Source organism: Ranitomeya imitator, chromosome 8 (assembly GCF_032444005.1).
Source record: "Ranitomeya imitator isolate aRanImi1 chromosome 8, aRanImi1.pri, whole genome shotgun sequence".
In the NCBI taxonomy this organism is placed as follows: domain Eukaryota; kingdom Metazoa; phylum Chordata; class Amphibia; order Anura; family Dendrobatidae; genus Ranitomeya; species Ranitomeya imitator.
In genome coordinates, this window is record NC_091289.1 from 60,364,235 (window position 1) to 60,381,316 (window position 17,082).

At 41.6% G+C, this 17,082-nt stretch overlaps 1 protein-coding gene across 1 annotated transcript in view; it reads left to right on the plus strand.

Annotated features, from left to right (window-relative positions):
- The window catches only part of CBX6 (chromobox 6), a 40,968-nt gene extending 37,368 nt beyond the window's left edge, over positions 1-3,600 (plus strand). Inside the window, exon 5 of the mRNA XM_069737009.1 lies at positions 688-3,600. Within this exon, the coding sequence (XP_069593110.1) occupies positions 688-1,530 (843 nt within the window). The 3' untranslated portion in view covers positions 1,531-3,600. The remainder of the gene's footprint in view (positions 1-687) is intronic.
- The last annotated feature ends 13,482 nt before the right edge of the window (positions 3,601-17,082 follow it).

Below are 17,082 nucleotides of genomic sequence, written 5' to 3' on the forward strand. Positions count from 1 at the left end.
ATATACAAATGGTAAATATAGGGCACAGAAAGCATATTCACCTTGCTGAAGCACACTCAAGGAGACCCTTGAGGTTCTATTTGGATTAGAGGTTCCTGTATAATGTTTTGTGTTATATGTGTAATTTTAGAGCTGTTCTTATGAATCAATAAAAGTTGTATATTTTGAACTAAACATTCTGTGCCCTGAATAATATTCTTGGGGGTCTTGGGTGATATCCCATTTACTGATGTAAGGTAGCTAACTGACGCTAAACTGACATTGATAGCGGAGTGTGTTGCATAATTCACACAGAGTTTGAACATCTCCACCCCCATCCTATGGATAAAGGCTAATGTCTCAATTGATGGGACTCCCATTGATCTGAAGAACTTTGCCTCTGAGGAGCCCTGAGTGAATGGAGCATTGGCTGATCATGCACACTTCTGCACTTTTCCTTCTTAATGGGAATGCTTGAGGATCAGTCGGGCACAGCGCTCAACTATCTTTGGAGCTTGCATTAGGAATGAATGGAGCAGCAGTGCACATGATCAACTGCTCCATTGACTCCTGGTTCTTCACAGCCCCGGTTCTCAGGATTGGTGAGCTTCTCAGTGCTCAGACCCCAGCACTGGTAACTGATAAATAATTTCCATGACTAAACTTTGGGGAATGTACTGTTTGTATAATATTTTCCTCTTGTTATAGGCCAGAGCCCAGGCTGAAGCTCTTCGTATAAACGATGTCCACTTTGGCATTAAACCAGGCTCAAGTGTTTCACCTAAATTGCACTCCAGTGCTGCTGTACATCGTTTGAAGAAGGACATACGACGCTGTCATAGTATGTCTCGTCGGCCTCTTCCCCGACCAGATCCCTCCGTGCCCTGTGGAACTACTTCTGGTCTCCGTGCCCCTGTGTCTCCTTTCTCAGAGACTGTACGGATCATCAACCGGAAGGCCAAGCCCCGAGAGCCAAAGCGTAGCAGAATCATTCTTAATCTGAAGGTAATTGACAAAGGAGCAAAAGCGCCTTTAGTACGTCCTAAAATTCCATCCCGAAATCGAGTTATCGGGAAAAGCAAGAAGTACAGTGAGAGCATGCTTCGGAATCAGATTCGCCACTTGAAGTACGGAGCCTTTTCCCTATACAACAAGCCAACTACTCAAGGCCCAGAAGGGGAAAAGGCAGAAGATGAAGGCGCAAACCAAGGTCTTGGTGACGAGAGCTCTAGTACATCTGGGTGTCCTTCTCCAGCTCCATCTGATGATAGACCTCCTAAATTACTGCCCGAGACCCTTAGCCCCGCTGTCCCTGACTGGCGGGAATCTGAAGCATTGGATCTCTCTATTCCACCGGAGTCTTCAGCAAGCAAACGTGGGCAAGGTGAGCCTGATGAATCTGACCCAGAAGAGGCTGGAGACTGGCGCCCAGACATGTCGCCATGCTCCAACGTGGTAGTGACTGATGTTACAAGCAACCTTTTGACAGTCACCATAAAAGAGTTCTGCAATGCACAAGACTTCGAAAAAGTGGCAGCTGCTGGCAAATAGTACGGAGAAGGGACTGTACTAAAACGGTTCAACAATTTAAAGGTTAATTCACTCTTAAGCTATTGCTACACCACCCTACCCATTCAGTATGTATTTAAAGGTCATGATTCGCTTGTGGTGCTGTTCTGTTCGATGGTGTGCATCACATTGACTAGGCCTGACCTCTAGGTTAATAGATGTCTGAGGAAACGGCTCCTCTTTGTGCGTACTTGCTTGTGATGGTACAATGTACACTTAGAATGTGATGGCACGTACTAGTCTTCATGAAAACAGTGTGTCATTCTTCTAATAGGTAGTAGAGCAGAAAGCAACATGAATATTACCATGAAATGCACATTTTTGTGGCTTTTAAACTTATATTGTTCAAGCTTGTAAGCAAGTTTCTATGGTATACACAACAGGAGGCAACATATTTCTGGCACGAGTCTCTGGACACAGATCCACTATTAGGAAAACTTTCCTTTATGATGGAATACTTTCCCTAAAACGCTCAGTCTGCTTTTCACACGTCTTTGCTTATTTCATTTCTATAATGATGACTCTTTATTCCTAGAAGAAATGTGCTTTACGTAGTGTTCTGTACAGATCTGTGTTTAAATCATAGCGACATTAAAACACACAGAAAAATAAGCGTATGGCTTGGGTTGCATGGCGACATGGCACTGAAATCGCTGCGACATATTGCCATATTGGAGGAAATTATTTTCTATGTTGCAATGTGCTGCGCCAATGTTTCCAAATGTCTTGGATTTTCGGGAAGTCGCATGCGGCTTTTTTGTTTTTATTTAGCGCAAAATCCAAGCTCTAATATAGTCGTGCGTGACGGCAATCTTGTCATGTGACTTTTCTTAGAGAATTGCCGTTGAGTGACAAATGTTGCCTTGCAGCCCCAGCCTAGAAATATGATGGATGCTGAGATGTTTCCCAATTTCTCACTTATATCATAAAAGGTATAGTTGACTCTTGTAACATTTATCACAATCCACCTCGGCTCACGTCAGATCTGTGTGTAATACAGCGAAGCTTTCCTTATGAGCAGATGTATTGCCATCATGCACAACTGTAATTAATCTGCGTCCTGGGATGTAGAACATGATCATGAACTTCTTATGGTATAATTCCGAAATCCCACTCCTTTTTATAATCCAGGGCAGTATTTCTCTGCCATCACATTTTACGGTTAATTCGCGGACGTAACCTCTATACTTGCAGGTTTCTGGGTAGAAGAGTCACAAACTCTATGAATTTGCTGGAAAGGGTGGTGTAGGTAATTGCTTTTTATTGAAAGGCTTAACTTATTGGCTGAAAGAAGGAAACTCTTATTGTTTCCAGCATAAAACGTGAACCTGAAGCTTTTGAGTGAATCCATCTTTAAGTGTTTAAGCTGAATTGTGGAGAAGCTCGTACAAGGCCCGGAGGAATGTGATCTCGGGAACACCGCTGAGGTCTGTGGTGTTGTACAATTCACTGGTGCTGAAACCTATTTATGTCCATTTTGTAGATGAAGGTTGTTTATATCGGCGCGTGAATACGGTGGGTAGTTAGCTGGTCAGGAGCTGCCAGCCACAATCTGACACTGCTCTGCAATGCCTCCACAATAGGAAGCCACACCTGGTGCTAACATGCTACATCTTCTCTTGTCCGACCTTACGGTGACTGCATCTCTAGCCCAACGCTTTTCTTCTATACATTGTCTTTTCAATAATCAGACTGTAATTTTTCATGCACGTTGACATGAAGATTTGTATTAGGGTGGTTTCACACTTGCGTTTTTGTCTGCAGCGTTTTTTGCACCAAAAAACGCATGCGTTTTTTTCCCTATATTTAACATTGAAAACGCATGCGTTTTTTTGTGTATGCGTTTGGTCGCGTTTTCAGTCGCATGCGTTTTTTTACTGCATGCATTTTCAAAAATGCAACTTGTATTTTTGAGAGGCGTTTTTTGGACACAAAAAAACGCATGCGTTTTCATGCGGGTTTTTTTGGGTCAAAAAACACATTGGAGTCAATGGGAACGCATGCGGTTTTTTTGTGCATGCGTTTGCATGCGTTAAAAACGCATGCATTTTTTAAAAAAAAACATAAAAACACACTGATAAACCACCCCACACCATAAAATTGATAAAGGGATCCTACCCCTACCCCTAACCCTAATCCCTTTAAGGGTAGGGTTAGGGGTAGGGTTAGGATCCCTTTAGGGGTAGGGTTAGAGTTAAGGTTAGGATCCCTACCCCTAACCCTAGCTCTTTCTGTTTATAGTGGGTTTTTTACTTTATGTTGATGATTGGCTGCTGTCACAAATTTATCTGCATGCGTTTAAAAAACGCAAACGCATGAAAAAACGCATCAAAACGCCGCGTTTTTTTCACCAGATGCAAAAACGCATGCGTCAAAAAAACGCAGCGTTTGCATGCGTTTACATGCGTTTTTTCACCATGCGTTTTTTTTTAAAAAAACGCATGCGTTTTGAAACGCAAGTGTGAAACCAGCCTTAACCGGAATCTGTCTGCAGATGTTTGCCACCTACCCTAATGTAGGGACAGAGACCCTGATTCCAGCAGTGTGTCACTTACTGGGCTGTTTGCTGTAGTTTTTTTGATAATCTGCTGATTAATCTTTGCTCACTAGAAGATTTGTAAACCTGCTGCCATGTAGTCGCCCATATTGATGAGTTCTGTAAAATCCCAGCCACACCACTGATTGGCAAATTTCTGCCTATGCAGATGGTACACAGCTGCCAATTAGTGGTGTGGGCGAGGATAACACTGCTCAGCATACAGAGAACTGCTAGATCTTTCAGTATCCGATGTATCAAAACACTACAAATCAGATAAGTAAGTGATACATTACTGGAATCCGGGCTTCTTCCCTTACATCATGTTACACTCAGATGGGGTAGCAAAAACCTAGTGACCGGTTCCTTTTAAAGAAAAACAACTGTGAAGTTAAAGAGCATCTGTCACTGTTCAGTAGGATTGCATTCATCACTTTATAATATTAGTAAAAAGGTTGTCCAGGATTAGTGAAACATGGCGGCTGACTTTCTCAAACTGCAGCGCATTAGCCCACGTTCAATATATGTGTAGTATTGGAAGTCCTCACTTTAATGGTGCTGAAGTGCATGATCGGACACTGGTGCTGTTTTTGAAGGAAGGCAGTCCTGCTTCTTAATCCTGGGTAACACAATAGTTAATGAAAGACGTTACCACATTTTTGCAGTCCGTGAATAATTCTGTAGACTGGCACTTGGACAGGAGGTAAATGGAAAGCTCTTCTGAGGAGTCAGCTGGGAACATACATGTCGGTAGATTACAGAATGACCTGATGGGACCTTTACCGAATATTTATAAGGCTACTTTCACACTAGCGTTAACTGCAATCGGGGAGGCCGTTTCTTATCTTGTTCACCACTAAAGATTGTACCCTTGATAAAGACCTTTTTACGGTCGAAACGTTGGGAAAATCTCTCATTATACTTTGTTTCATGGCTGTGAACCCCCAGAATTAATGAATAAAATTGCATCATTGTGAATTGAAGACAAGACTTTTCTCACCTTTTTTTTGTGTGCTGGAGGTTGTTCTATTTTATTGACTTTATTTTTTTCCTCCTAAGCACCTACTTGTATTGAGTGCAAAGTGATCCTGATTATTCATGTTAACTGCAATCCGTCACAATGCGTCGTTTTGCAGAAAAACCGCATCCTGCAAAAGTGCTTGCAGGATGCGTTTTTTCCCCATAGACTTGTATTGACGACGCATTGCGACGGATTGCCACACGTCGCATCTGTCGTGCGACGGATGCGTTGTGCTTTGGCGGACCGTCGGGAGCAAGAAACGCTACATGTAACGCTTTTTGCTCTTGATGGACCGCTTTTTCCGACCTCGCATGCGCGGCCAGAACTCCGCCCCCCACCTCTCCGCACCTTACAATGGGGCAGCGGATGCGCCGGAGAAATGCATCCGCTGCCTCCGTTGTGCAGTGCGTTAAACGCTAGCGTCGGAATCTCTGCCCGACGCATTGCGACGGGGAGATTCCAACGCTAGTGTGAAAGAAGCCTAAGCCGCCGCCATATTAAATAACGGAGAGTGACATTCAGACGGATGAGTTTGTGGTCTCCTGCACTTGTTTGCACGGTGCTTGTCCTGAGATAACGGTCCTTCTGGATCAGAAGTGTATTGTATGCGCCCATGAACAGCGTCTTGTTTTCTGCTCGGTACCTGATCACGTTTCTTTTTTTATGAACCTTGATGTAGCATCCAGATGTACAATATAGACCGCACACAGATTTCTGTTGGTTTCATGCACTAGATATGTTGAACACCAACTCCTGATGTTTCCTTGACCAGAACATTTTCCGTTTTTCCTCTTTCATTTTTTTTTTCTTCCTTCCTTCGAAGAGTTACCGTATTCTTTATTTTATTTTTTTATTTTTTCTCAATATGACTGTACGAGATTTTTTTTTTTTTTGTTTGTTTTTTGTGTACTCCATGACACCATTCACTCAACCATGTGATGGACTGAAAAATGACGGATTTAAAAAAAAATTCTGCTGGTGGTAAAATAGGGGCGGGGAGAGGAAGGGGCTATGCTTTTCGGTATGAAGTAAAAACGATCTGGCAGTATTCTTATGCTCATGTGTGAGCACAGGGATACCAAATTTATAAATGGTTGTTTTGTACATTTTCAGAAGGGTTTGTAAAAGGAAAAAAAAGCTACATTTTTGGTGTCATCCTCTTTTAAGTTTTTTTTTTTTTTTTACATTTTCAGTCAATGGTGCTGTGTGATGGCTTGTCTTTTGCATGCTGAGAATACAGTTTTATTACCATTTTGGCACTATATATATATATATATATATATATATATATATATATATATATATATATATATATATATATATATATATATATATATATATATATATATATAATTTTCCTGGGTAATAATTCCAAAATGAAAAAAAAAATCATGACAAAAATTTAAGGCTAACAGGTTGTCTCTTAAAAAAAAAAAAAAAAATTAATGTATAGCGTAACTTTGCTATATTTTTAACTAATTGATGCAAAAAATAAAATCATGTAAGTACAAAGACAGGCTAAGTTATTGGACCTCACTTACTGCAAAAGTTTGAGTTACTCTAGAATAATTGGTGCTATAAAACCTCAGAATGCTGGGTGCAGATGACAAATGCTCTTTAATGAAACCCTTTTACCACGGGAGTTACGTTCCGTTCTCCTGGGTCCTCGGTGCTATATCCTGAATGGGTTTTACGTTCATGTTTCTTATGGGTAAATTGGTTTTGAAGGATTAAGAAGTGGCGGGTAATTTGTGACTATGTACCTTACCGGATATCCAGACCTACTCCTTAATCTGGGTATGAAATGAAAGACTTTGTGTGCACTGTTGGTTTTGCCTCGGGTTCCTCTTACCCATCTGCTGAGGTTCTTTTAAGGAGCAATAAAGCAGAATGGAGTGAAGGTGCCAATGTATGCAACCTACAAGGATGGGGAAAGGGCAATAAGGCTTTTCCTAACTTGACATGTACAAGAAAAGTTTGTGTTTATTGTGTTTATTTTAAATTATGGCTTGTGCCATTCTATCTTTTTCTCCTTTTGAACCACTTATGATGGCTTCGGCCAGATTAAGAGTTTCTGCTACTTTGATTCCATAGCAAATTTTGACTTGATGACTTATGCTTGAAATCTTAAGCCAGTGTCCCATTGTTTCTGATGGATTATAAAGAGGGCATTTTTAATTAATAGTAATTAGTATTTGATTTGTAGATTAGACCTACCGTATTATATATCACAAAGTCTAGTTAACATGTCACTTATTACAAAGGAAAAAAACAAAAGACTTGCAACTTTTTATCAATTCTTTTTGCTGCTTTCCTGTTCAGGATGACTCCTGGTTGGAATAAAAGTTCCACAAATGTAATTCTGAGTTACAATTTTCACGAAGCTTTTTTTAAAACGCGTAATAAAGGATTTTGGAAGAATGCACTTCTTCTTTTTCCCATCCAGATCGGCTCTGGGTAAAGTGTAAATTTTGTGATTTTATTCTAAAGCTGGCCACATAAACATAGATTTAATCATAATCTCATCTGTGGCCAGTGTTGGATGTTGTCAGTAAAAAGAGCAGCATGCAAGGGTTCACTTTGATAAATAATATATTTTCATATAAAATTTAGACCGAGACTTTGAAATTGCACAGGTAAAACCTCAAGATCTTCAAATCTAAATGCACTTGTGTATTGCCACTTTCATGTTAAGAATTTAGGAATAACTAGACTTTTATATTGGGTTTTTTTCCTGCATGGAAAATTTATGAAACTTTGCAAATCGCTGAAATAAAAGGGTTCAATTGAGTATATTCCAACAACCATTCACCTAAAGGCAGACCAATAGACCAGCATGGCTCTGGAAGCCACCTACATGCAATTTATTTCTGGAGTGAAAACCAATCTGTAAACAGATAAGTTAAGCGATTTGCAAAGTTTCATGTTATATAAAACTATTAAAAAAAAAAAAAGTTTAGTTACTCTTTAACCACTTGCAGTAAACTTATATTTTTAACTTTGCTAACATTTAGGACCTGCAATTAAATTTAAAAAAACTTTGATTTCTGTCTTTTGCTGAGAATTAGTTAAAAAAGTTGTGTTCCTATCTGAAGAGTATGTGGTCGTTAAGTCTAAGAATTGCATAAGCTAATGGTATAGAATAGGGATTCTTTGACCTGTGGCTCTCGAGTTAAGGTACCTTCACACTCAGCGACGCTGCAGCGATACCGACAACGATGTCGATCGCTGCAGCGTCGTTGTTTGGTCGCTGGAGAGCTGTCACACAGACAGCTCTCCAGCGACCAACGATGCCGAAGTCCCCTGGTAACCAGGGTAAACATCGGGTTACTAAGCGCAGGGCCACGCTTGGTAACCCGATGGTTACCAGCGTAAACATTAAAAAAAACAATCACTACATACTTACCTTCAGCTGTCTGTCCTCCGGCGCTCTGCTTTCCTCTGCACTGTCAGCCGGAAAGCAGAGCGGTGACGTCACCGCTGTGCTTTCCGGCTGGCCGGCGCTGACCCAGGATGCAGGAGGAGTGCAGAGAAGCACAGCGCCGGGGACAGACGGCTGAAGGCAAGTATGTAGTGTTTGTTTTTTTACATTTACACTGGTAACCAGGGTAAACATCGGGTTACTAAGCGCGGCCCTGCGCTTAGTAACCCGATGTTTACCCTGGTTACCAGTGAAGACAGGTGTGTGACACCGATCCAGCGATGTCAGCGGGAGATCCAGCGACGAAATAAAGTTCTGGACTTTCCTCAGCAACCAACGATCTCCCAGCAGGGGCCTGATCGTTGGTCGCTGTCACACATAACGATTTCCTTAACGATATCGTTGCTACGTCACAAAAAGCAACGATATCGTTAACGATATCGTTATGTGTGAAGGTACCTTTACTGTGAGTCGTATTCTGATGGTTGACTGTGTTTGCCTGTTCTGCGATCAGTTTTGGGAGTCCCACAACACTTAAAACCTGGTTCATGAAGGCTGGCAGTTTTCTCACCGGTCTTGATGAGGTGGCCTGCTGAAGTCAGACATTCTGGATGTGCACACCTCTTCATGAATCTGGAGTTTCTGACAAGTGACGGGTTTCACGCCGGGAATAGTGAGATTTCTGGCATGGGAAAGCGACAGTTCTTCGTGAATTAGATGAGCTATCGCGTCACACCCCCATCCTCCACCCTGTTCTGCTCATTTGGGCTGAGCTGGAAAAACTAGTGTGAAACCTCCAAAAACCAATTTTGGTGCATCTTTGAATTGCGTGAACATTTTGTGACTTTTCAAAGCCTTTACGCCACTTTGGGCATGAAAAGCTCTGAATCTGAGCCTCCGAGCTACAACTCTTCATGGCTGCACAACTCCTCTACTTCTAGAGTGGTAAAAGAAAACGAAGGCTGGCACTAACCTACCCAGTTTTCTTGCACATCGGGGGGGGGGGGGGGGGTCAAGTAAAGACTGTAGTAATAAAAGTGGCATGTACTTTATCTGAAGGCAGAACTTTGATTATATATGCTAGGGTTTTAAATTTCTAGTTAATTATATTGTTGGCTCTGCTTTTACCTTTTTTAAACATGAAGGGCACATAGTTTTACTTGTATAAGGCCCCTTTCACACATCAGTTTTTTGCTATCAGTCGCAATCCCTCGAATTTTGAAATAAAAACCGGATCCGGCGGCATCACTTGTATTAGGGACGGATTGCAACAGATGGTCTCACGTTTCATCCATCGCTCGCTGGATTCGTTGAAAATTGTTTTGACCGGCAGCCGGAGACATAGGACAAAGTAAAGTTATTTTTTTGCCTCCGTCGAAAAAAATGGACAGCGACTGATCCGTCGCCGTCCGTCGTTGGCTAGAATGGAAGCCTATGGCGACGGATTCCGTTTTTTTTTTTTTAACTGAGCATACTCCGATTTATTTAGCCAGCCCCCCTTGTCTGATCCATCGAAAAAAAAAACGGATTAGTCGCATCAGTTTTTCACAATCTGCGATGGATCATCTAGCCAACGGATTGTGATTGACGGCAAAAAAACTGATGTGGGAAAGGAGCCTAAGAATGAAACCCTGCATCATATCCAATAGGTTTTAATTCTTCATACTACTTATTGACAGACTGAAAAAATTTCTAAATTGTATATATTTTCATTACCTGCTTTAATTAGTGCAGTTGATTAAAACATTTATGGGGTTGCATTTCTATTCTGATCCAGTAATATTTACCGCACGTCTGATCACTCATTATGAAAGTGTGCTGCTGGTAATACTGTCTGCAGCCCGAGTATATAACAATATAATGAAAGAATAGTATATGAAGATGAGCAAGAGGAATCATGAGGCTTTTACATTGGAACGTTAATTATCGCTCCCACGGAACCATTAGTAAAGATTTGACACAAAAGTTTCACTTAGGAAGTTGGTTCTTTTTTTTTTTTTATCCATTTATATGACAAACAGACTTATAATGATAACTCTATTTTATTGCAATCTGCAGATCTGATGGTTCAACCCAAACGTAAAAATGTACAAGACTAGATTAATTTTCTTTTCTGACATATCTTACACTTTTATAGTTTGGCTTTAAAAATCTACAAACATAAAGGAGAAAGTCCCCAAAATAGTACGTGTCGTTTTCAGAATCCTTTATTAGTTTTGGCTACAAAAACTGCATTTAAAATTACCGTATTTTTCTGACCATAAGACGCACTTTTTTCCCTCCAAATTTGGGAGGAAAGTGTGGTTGCGTCTTATGGTACGGATGTAGGATGTGGGGAGGGGTCAGCAGTGAGTGGAATTGCACTGTTATCCCACTTCAGGATGTCCCCGCTGCCTGGAATCAGTGCTGGGGAAACCATGTGGTCCCGATGATTAAGTGCAGTGAATATTCATTAGCTACTCCCCGCCCACCTATCAGCTGAGTGGTGAGCCTGGAGAGGCAAATGAATACTGCACTTAAGCAGGGAAACACATGGCTTCCCCAGTGCTGATTCCTGCAGCAGCTGGGGAGATCTGTGATCTGTGTGTCCGGGGCAGGAGGAGGCAGCAGCAGCAGGGTCCGGGGGAGAGGAGATCGCTGTACCTTCCTGGGCTGGAGCTGAGTGCTGTGCAGTGTGCACAAGGAAAACCTGTGATGATGTCAGAAGTGGGCGGGCTGGAGCATCACATGGCAGCACAGAGCCCTCCCTCTTCTTGACATCATCACAGGTCCTTCAGACTCCAACACTAGAATCTGCTGGCTTCCATTACCTGTGCTGTGGAAAGGCAACAAGAGGGAGGGCTCTGTGTGCAGTCATGGGATGCTTTTACCTCACCACAGTGTGGCTGGCTGCCACAATTAAGAGGTTAGTCTTTCCAAAACAAAATAAAGCACTCTGCCACTTCTTTAGTGAACTATAACTCCCAGCATGTCATAGGATCTGCAGGACATGCTGGGCGTTATAGTTCTCCCATTGCATTTTAGAGCAGCACTCCAGTGTTATTTTGCAGTGCTGGAGTGGTGCTTTAAATATAAGCCCTGTGCCCCCATTCTTATATTCACCCTCCAGCATCTTCATATAGTACTGTACAGACACCACACTGGTCCCGCAGCTTCCAACATAATAACATACTATTATATGTGGTGTTATTATATATAATAGTATGTTATTAAATATTTTACCACTTTTTTTCCTTATTTTTCACCTCTAAAACCTGGGTGCGCCTTATAGTCCGAAAAATACGGTAATATTAATCTTGTTAAAAAAAAAAAAAACAAGAGGTCAAAATTTCTCCCATTATGGTGCTTACTTTTGTAATCTAGAACAAAGAAAAAACTGTTTTGCCTAACAATTTTTTTTTTATGTTGAGGTTAGTGCTGCATTGGTTTCCTCCACCTAGTACCAAAAGCAATAGGGTTAACCATGACAAGCGCCTTAGCGTTTTTTTGTAGTCCAAGATCAGTAAAAATGAAATGTAACATTAAAGTAAGCACAAAGTTTCAATTATGGTGCTAAACACAATATCTGTGCAACCATTGAAGCTCCTGGCGTGAATATGAATACTTATGCCAAAACGAACTCCCTTAAGAGTGCCTCACCATCAGCTAGGGGGCATCTCAACATGGAGGTGTGCCTCACCATCAGCTAGGGGGCATCTCAACAAGGAGGTGTGCCTCACCATCAGCTAGGGGGCATCTCAACAAGGAGGTGTGCCTCACCATCAGCTAGGGGGCGTCTCACCAAGGAGGTGTGTCTCATCATCAGCTAGGGGGTATCTCACCAAGGAGGTGTGCCTCACCATCAGCTAGGGGGCGTCTCACCAACAGCTAGGGGGCATCTCACCAAGGAAGTGTGTCTCACCATCAGCTAGGGGTTGTCTCACCAAGGAGGTGTCTCACCATCAGCTAGGGGGTGTCTCACCAAGGAGGTGTGTATCACCATCAGCTAGGGGGCATCTCACCAAGGAGGTGTGCCTCACCATCAGCTAGGGGGCATCTCACCAAGGAGGTGTGTCTCACCATCAGCTAGGGGGTGTCTCACCAAGGAGGTGTGCATCACCATCAGCTAGGGGGCGTCTCACCAACAGCTAGGGGGCATCTCACCAAGGAGGTGTGTCTCACCATCAGCTAGGGGGTGTCTCACCAAGGAGGTGTGTCTCACCATCAGCTAGGGGGCATCTCGCCAAGGAGGTGTGCCTCACCATCAGCTATGGGGCGCCTCACCAAGGTGGTGTGCCTCACCATCAGCTATGGGGCGCCTCACCAAGGAGGTGTGCCTCACCAACAGCTAGGGGGCATCTCACCAAGGAGGTGTCTCACCAAGGAGGTGTGCCTCACCATCAGCTAGGGGGCGCCTCACCTTTTCAGAAGCACTGCTGTACAGTTTGTATGCCCTTGTACAAATGTTGCAATTATGTCACTTACCTGCTTATTCACTGGATTTCTTTTAGCTGCATTTCATATTTATTTCTATATTGCGAGATACGCTTTTGTTTTTGCATTTTGGTTTTTAAGGTAGGGGTGTTATTTGTTAAGACTTTATTTTAATTGGTGGCAGAGAGAATGTTCAGCACAGCCTGAAAGGTGCTTAAGAATAGGTTCCCAAACCTTAATTTGTAAAATAATATATACTTGGCACACTCTGGTGAATGTGATGAAAATGGGATATTTAATACGATACATACAGTAGTCACAAACGTTCCGGTCTGCAAGGACCGTCAACAGTGTGCTAATAGCTAAAAGATGGAATATGTGGTATAACCCCTATTTTAGTGGATATTAGCATCAGTATTGCATGTAAAACAAGAGTGCAGGTAAAGATTTTGGAGGACCGCTCATTGGCCGCTCAAGCCTAAGGGAGGCGGCAGGGAAGAGAGACGCGGTGTCCACCGCAAGTCGGAGTGGTGGACGGTGGACACCGCATCTCTTCCCTGCAGCCTCCCTTAGGCTTGAGCGGCCCTCCAAAATCTTTACCTGCACTCTTGTTTTACATGCAATACTGATGCTAATATCCACTAAAATAGGGATTATACCACATATTCCGTCTCTTAGCTATTAGCACACTGTTGACGGTCCTTGCAGACCGAAACGTTTGTGACTACTGTATGTATCGTATTAAATGTCCCCTTTGCATCACATTCACCGGAGTGTGTTAAGTATATATTATTTTATTTTAATTGGTGTCTTGCAGTGGTTGAACTGGGGTTGCCCAGTAGTGGATGACCCCTTTTTTAAAGCAAAAAAGAATCTACGCTTGCCTGCTGCAGCAGCCCTGTTCTTGCAATGTTTTGCCACTGATCCCGGAAAGCGACGTGACTTACTGTTCTGCAGCCAGCACGCAACAATCCTCGGGCGTGCGTCAGCTACAGCCTTACCATGTAGGCAAGAGCGGACATCTTCCTCGATGGGGGAAAAGTGCTAACCTTCAGCCAACAAGAGGCCACTGACTGGATGCAGCCTGCACATCACTCTTTAGAAACAGCGGCAACGTTGCTGGAACAGTGCCAATGGGATAGGCGAGTGTGGGGTCTGGATTTAAGCTGTGGTTGTCCAGTAGCAGATGACCCCTTTATTGCATACTTGACACAGTAAATATATTAGTAGCACAACAGATGCAATATGGAAGCGATTTGCTCTGATTGCTGTCATTGCTACACATCGTGTATGTCTGGAGATGTAGATCCCACTTTGTCACGCAAGGATATGGAGAAACCATCTGCCAGAATTTATACTTTATTCAGTTTTTGTTTTTATGTCCATGAACATCTTAAACCAAAGATTCCTGGTTTATTCCTTTTATGTATCAGAAAAAAAAGCTCAAGCCTCAGTGATGTAATGAAATTGTTTAGCACATAGTGCTGGACCTATACTTGATATTAAAAGGTGGACATTCACATTAGTCTACGTAGGTCCAAAACTTGGAGTTGGTGCAAATCTTTTCGTTATGTGTTTTTCTTTGTTTCTTTTACACTCCTGGTTTTGGCATACAAGTGTGGATTCAAAATACTGACCAAAAAACCGCAAATGTGGAAAGTAGCCTTAGAGAGTAGCTTTGACTATTGCCTCTGAAATGCTAAACCGCGACTTATTTATCTGTAGGAATCGCAGTGTACTGTATTATCACGGAACACGTTTCGTTGTATTAGGGAGGAGTCTTAGACTTCAGTGTTACCATTTTTGCCGAATCAGTTTTGGCTTTTGAAGTTTTGTTTTGTTTTAAGGTGCATATGGGACGCTGTGGAATACATAGTTTCCTTTTTGGTGCTGGTTTTTAAAAATATTTGTAAGCTACTAAATGTCAACGAAGATGGATTCACAGCTGCTCTGCTTAACAAGTAACATTCTGTAATTGTCTATTGGAGAAGTATTATGTCTAAGAAATAATCTTGAAGATACTGCTAATCCGAAGCTCCGTAGTTGTATGTGCAGTGTGAGCGAGCGATGACGTCTCTTTACGACAATGTTGTGCCTCTCCACACGTGCTCTATGCTTGGTCTTTCTCTGATGCGCTTTGTGCATATAGCTATATCTTTTATTAGTGATATTTGTGCTTTTCTTCTAGGACAAATGACAGAAAAATAAAACATTCTATTTATTTTGGGTTTTTTTTGTACTCACGCATTGCACAACTTGGATTACTATGCGACTGATAAGTCATTCGTCTGCATGAACTTGTGCAGTAATGGTAGCTTCTGCAAATGTCATATATGCATATACAATGTTTTGTTTTATTTCTGCAAATCCATAAATTGAAGTGGCTGTCTCTACAAGACCAAGGTAGAGAGTAACTGCATAAAGGTCTTTGGCAAACGGTTTTCGCATTACATGGATGGCTGCAATGTAATGCTATAGTCTGGCAGGAAATGGCTCCTCACTACTTTTTTTTTTTTTTTGTGCAAAAAATGAAAAATTTACTACACTGATGGGGGAAAGCTCTGTTTCCGGCAATGATTTGAAATTTAGGAGAAATCTAAAAACTAATAAAACCCTCTCATCCCTTTTTAAAATGTTAAGAGTAGTGGGTTCTTCACTTATCAAATGAGAGTGAAGGATTCCGTCATTTTAAAAACAAATGAAAATGTATTTAGTAATTACCATGTTAATATATTATATGCATTTTATTTTTTTCTTGCATGGAATTGGGTTTTGTCTTATTTTCTTTTCAATGGTATGTGTATAAGAAAAAAAATATATATATTTCAATATCGTGTGTCAGAAATTGGTGCCTAGCTGGCAATAATAGTCTTGTGGGTTTGATATTAGCAGGCCAAGCCTGCATCTATGTAATTCTGCTCTGTTTTCTGGATTTTATATTTCTGTTATACTGCATATATAAATATATAAAATGATCTATGTTATCTGCTGCACTCAGTGTTTTATTGGATTTTGGGATAAAGAATATAAATAAAAGTACATTCCAAAAAAAAAAAATCAGCAGACTGTTTCTTTTTGTGTTGAGCTTTCCATTGATAGATAATTAAGTGAACAAACATCACATTGATTAAACAAGATTAAATCTGCATAAATTAAAGAAACAAAGAATAAAATGCCGTCGGCAATAAGAAATATAGAAAATAACCTTATATTACACATAGAGAATAAAATGTCTCCAGTTTCATGACCAAGCTTTGTTCCAAGTCAAGTTTTCCCCACGAATGTCCCTTAACCATAAGACACATGATAAATGTGCGATCACTAGAGTCTGATGATCCTGTGTGAGTTGGGCCTCATTTATACTTCTTCAGGGGTTTTTTTTTTTTACGTATGAGAAACGGTCGGTGTCATCAGTCAGGAGATATAGCGAAGTCATACTTTTTCCTATGCACGGATACTGACTGACTAAGACCACTTACCAGAATGTATACTTTGCTCAATTTTTTTATTTTCTGCTCATTTACACCAAAAATTCCTGGCTTATTCTGTTTTATATCAAGAAAAAACAACTCAAGCTTCAACAAAGATATGCTATGAAATTGTTTAGCACTAAATACTGGACCTAAGAATTATGTTATAAGTAGAGATGAGAGAATATCTTCGGCTCCCTCCTTATTTGGCAAGCTATAGCACTAACCGAACAAGCTGCCACGAGAACCTGGATACCTGATCAGCTGTAACGAGCCAAAGCTGCATGTGTCGTGGCTGTGTGTCAGTCACAGCACATGCATGGAGAGCCCAACACACAGGATGTCCATGCATGTGCTGTGACGCATGCAGCTGCGGCACTGATCAGACGGCGCGCTCCATGTATCGAGGTTCCCTCTGCAGCTTATTCGGTAAGCGCTATAGTTTGCCGAATAAGGAGGGAGCTGAAGATATTCGCTTATGTCTAGTTAACAGGTGCTCATTCACATTGGTCCACTTGGATAACGGAAAGATTTTCAGTTTTGGACCCATTTTATTTGTTTGTTTTAGACTCCTAGTTTTGGCTTACAAATTCTTGTGCAAAATCACTGAGAAAGTTTCGCCACCTTCTCCCATCTATCAGTGAAAAATGGACTGCACAGAGATGGCATCCCA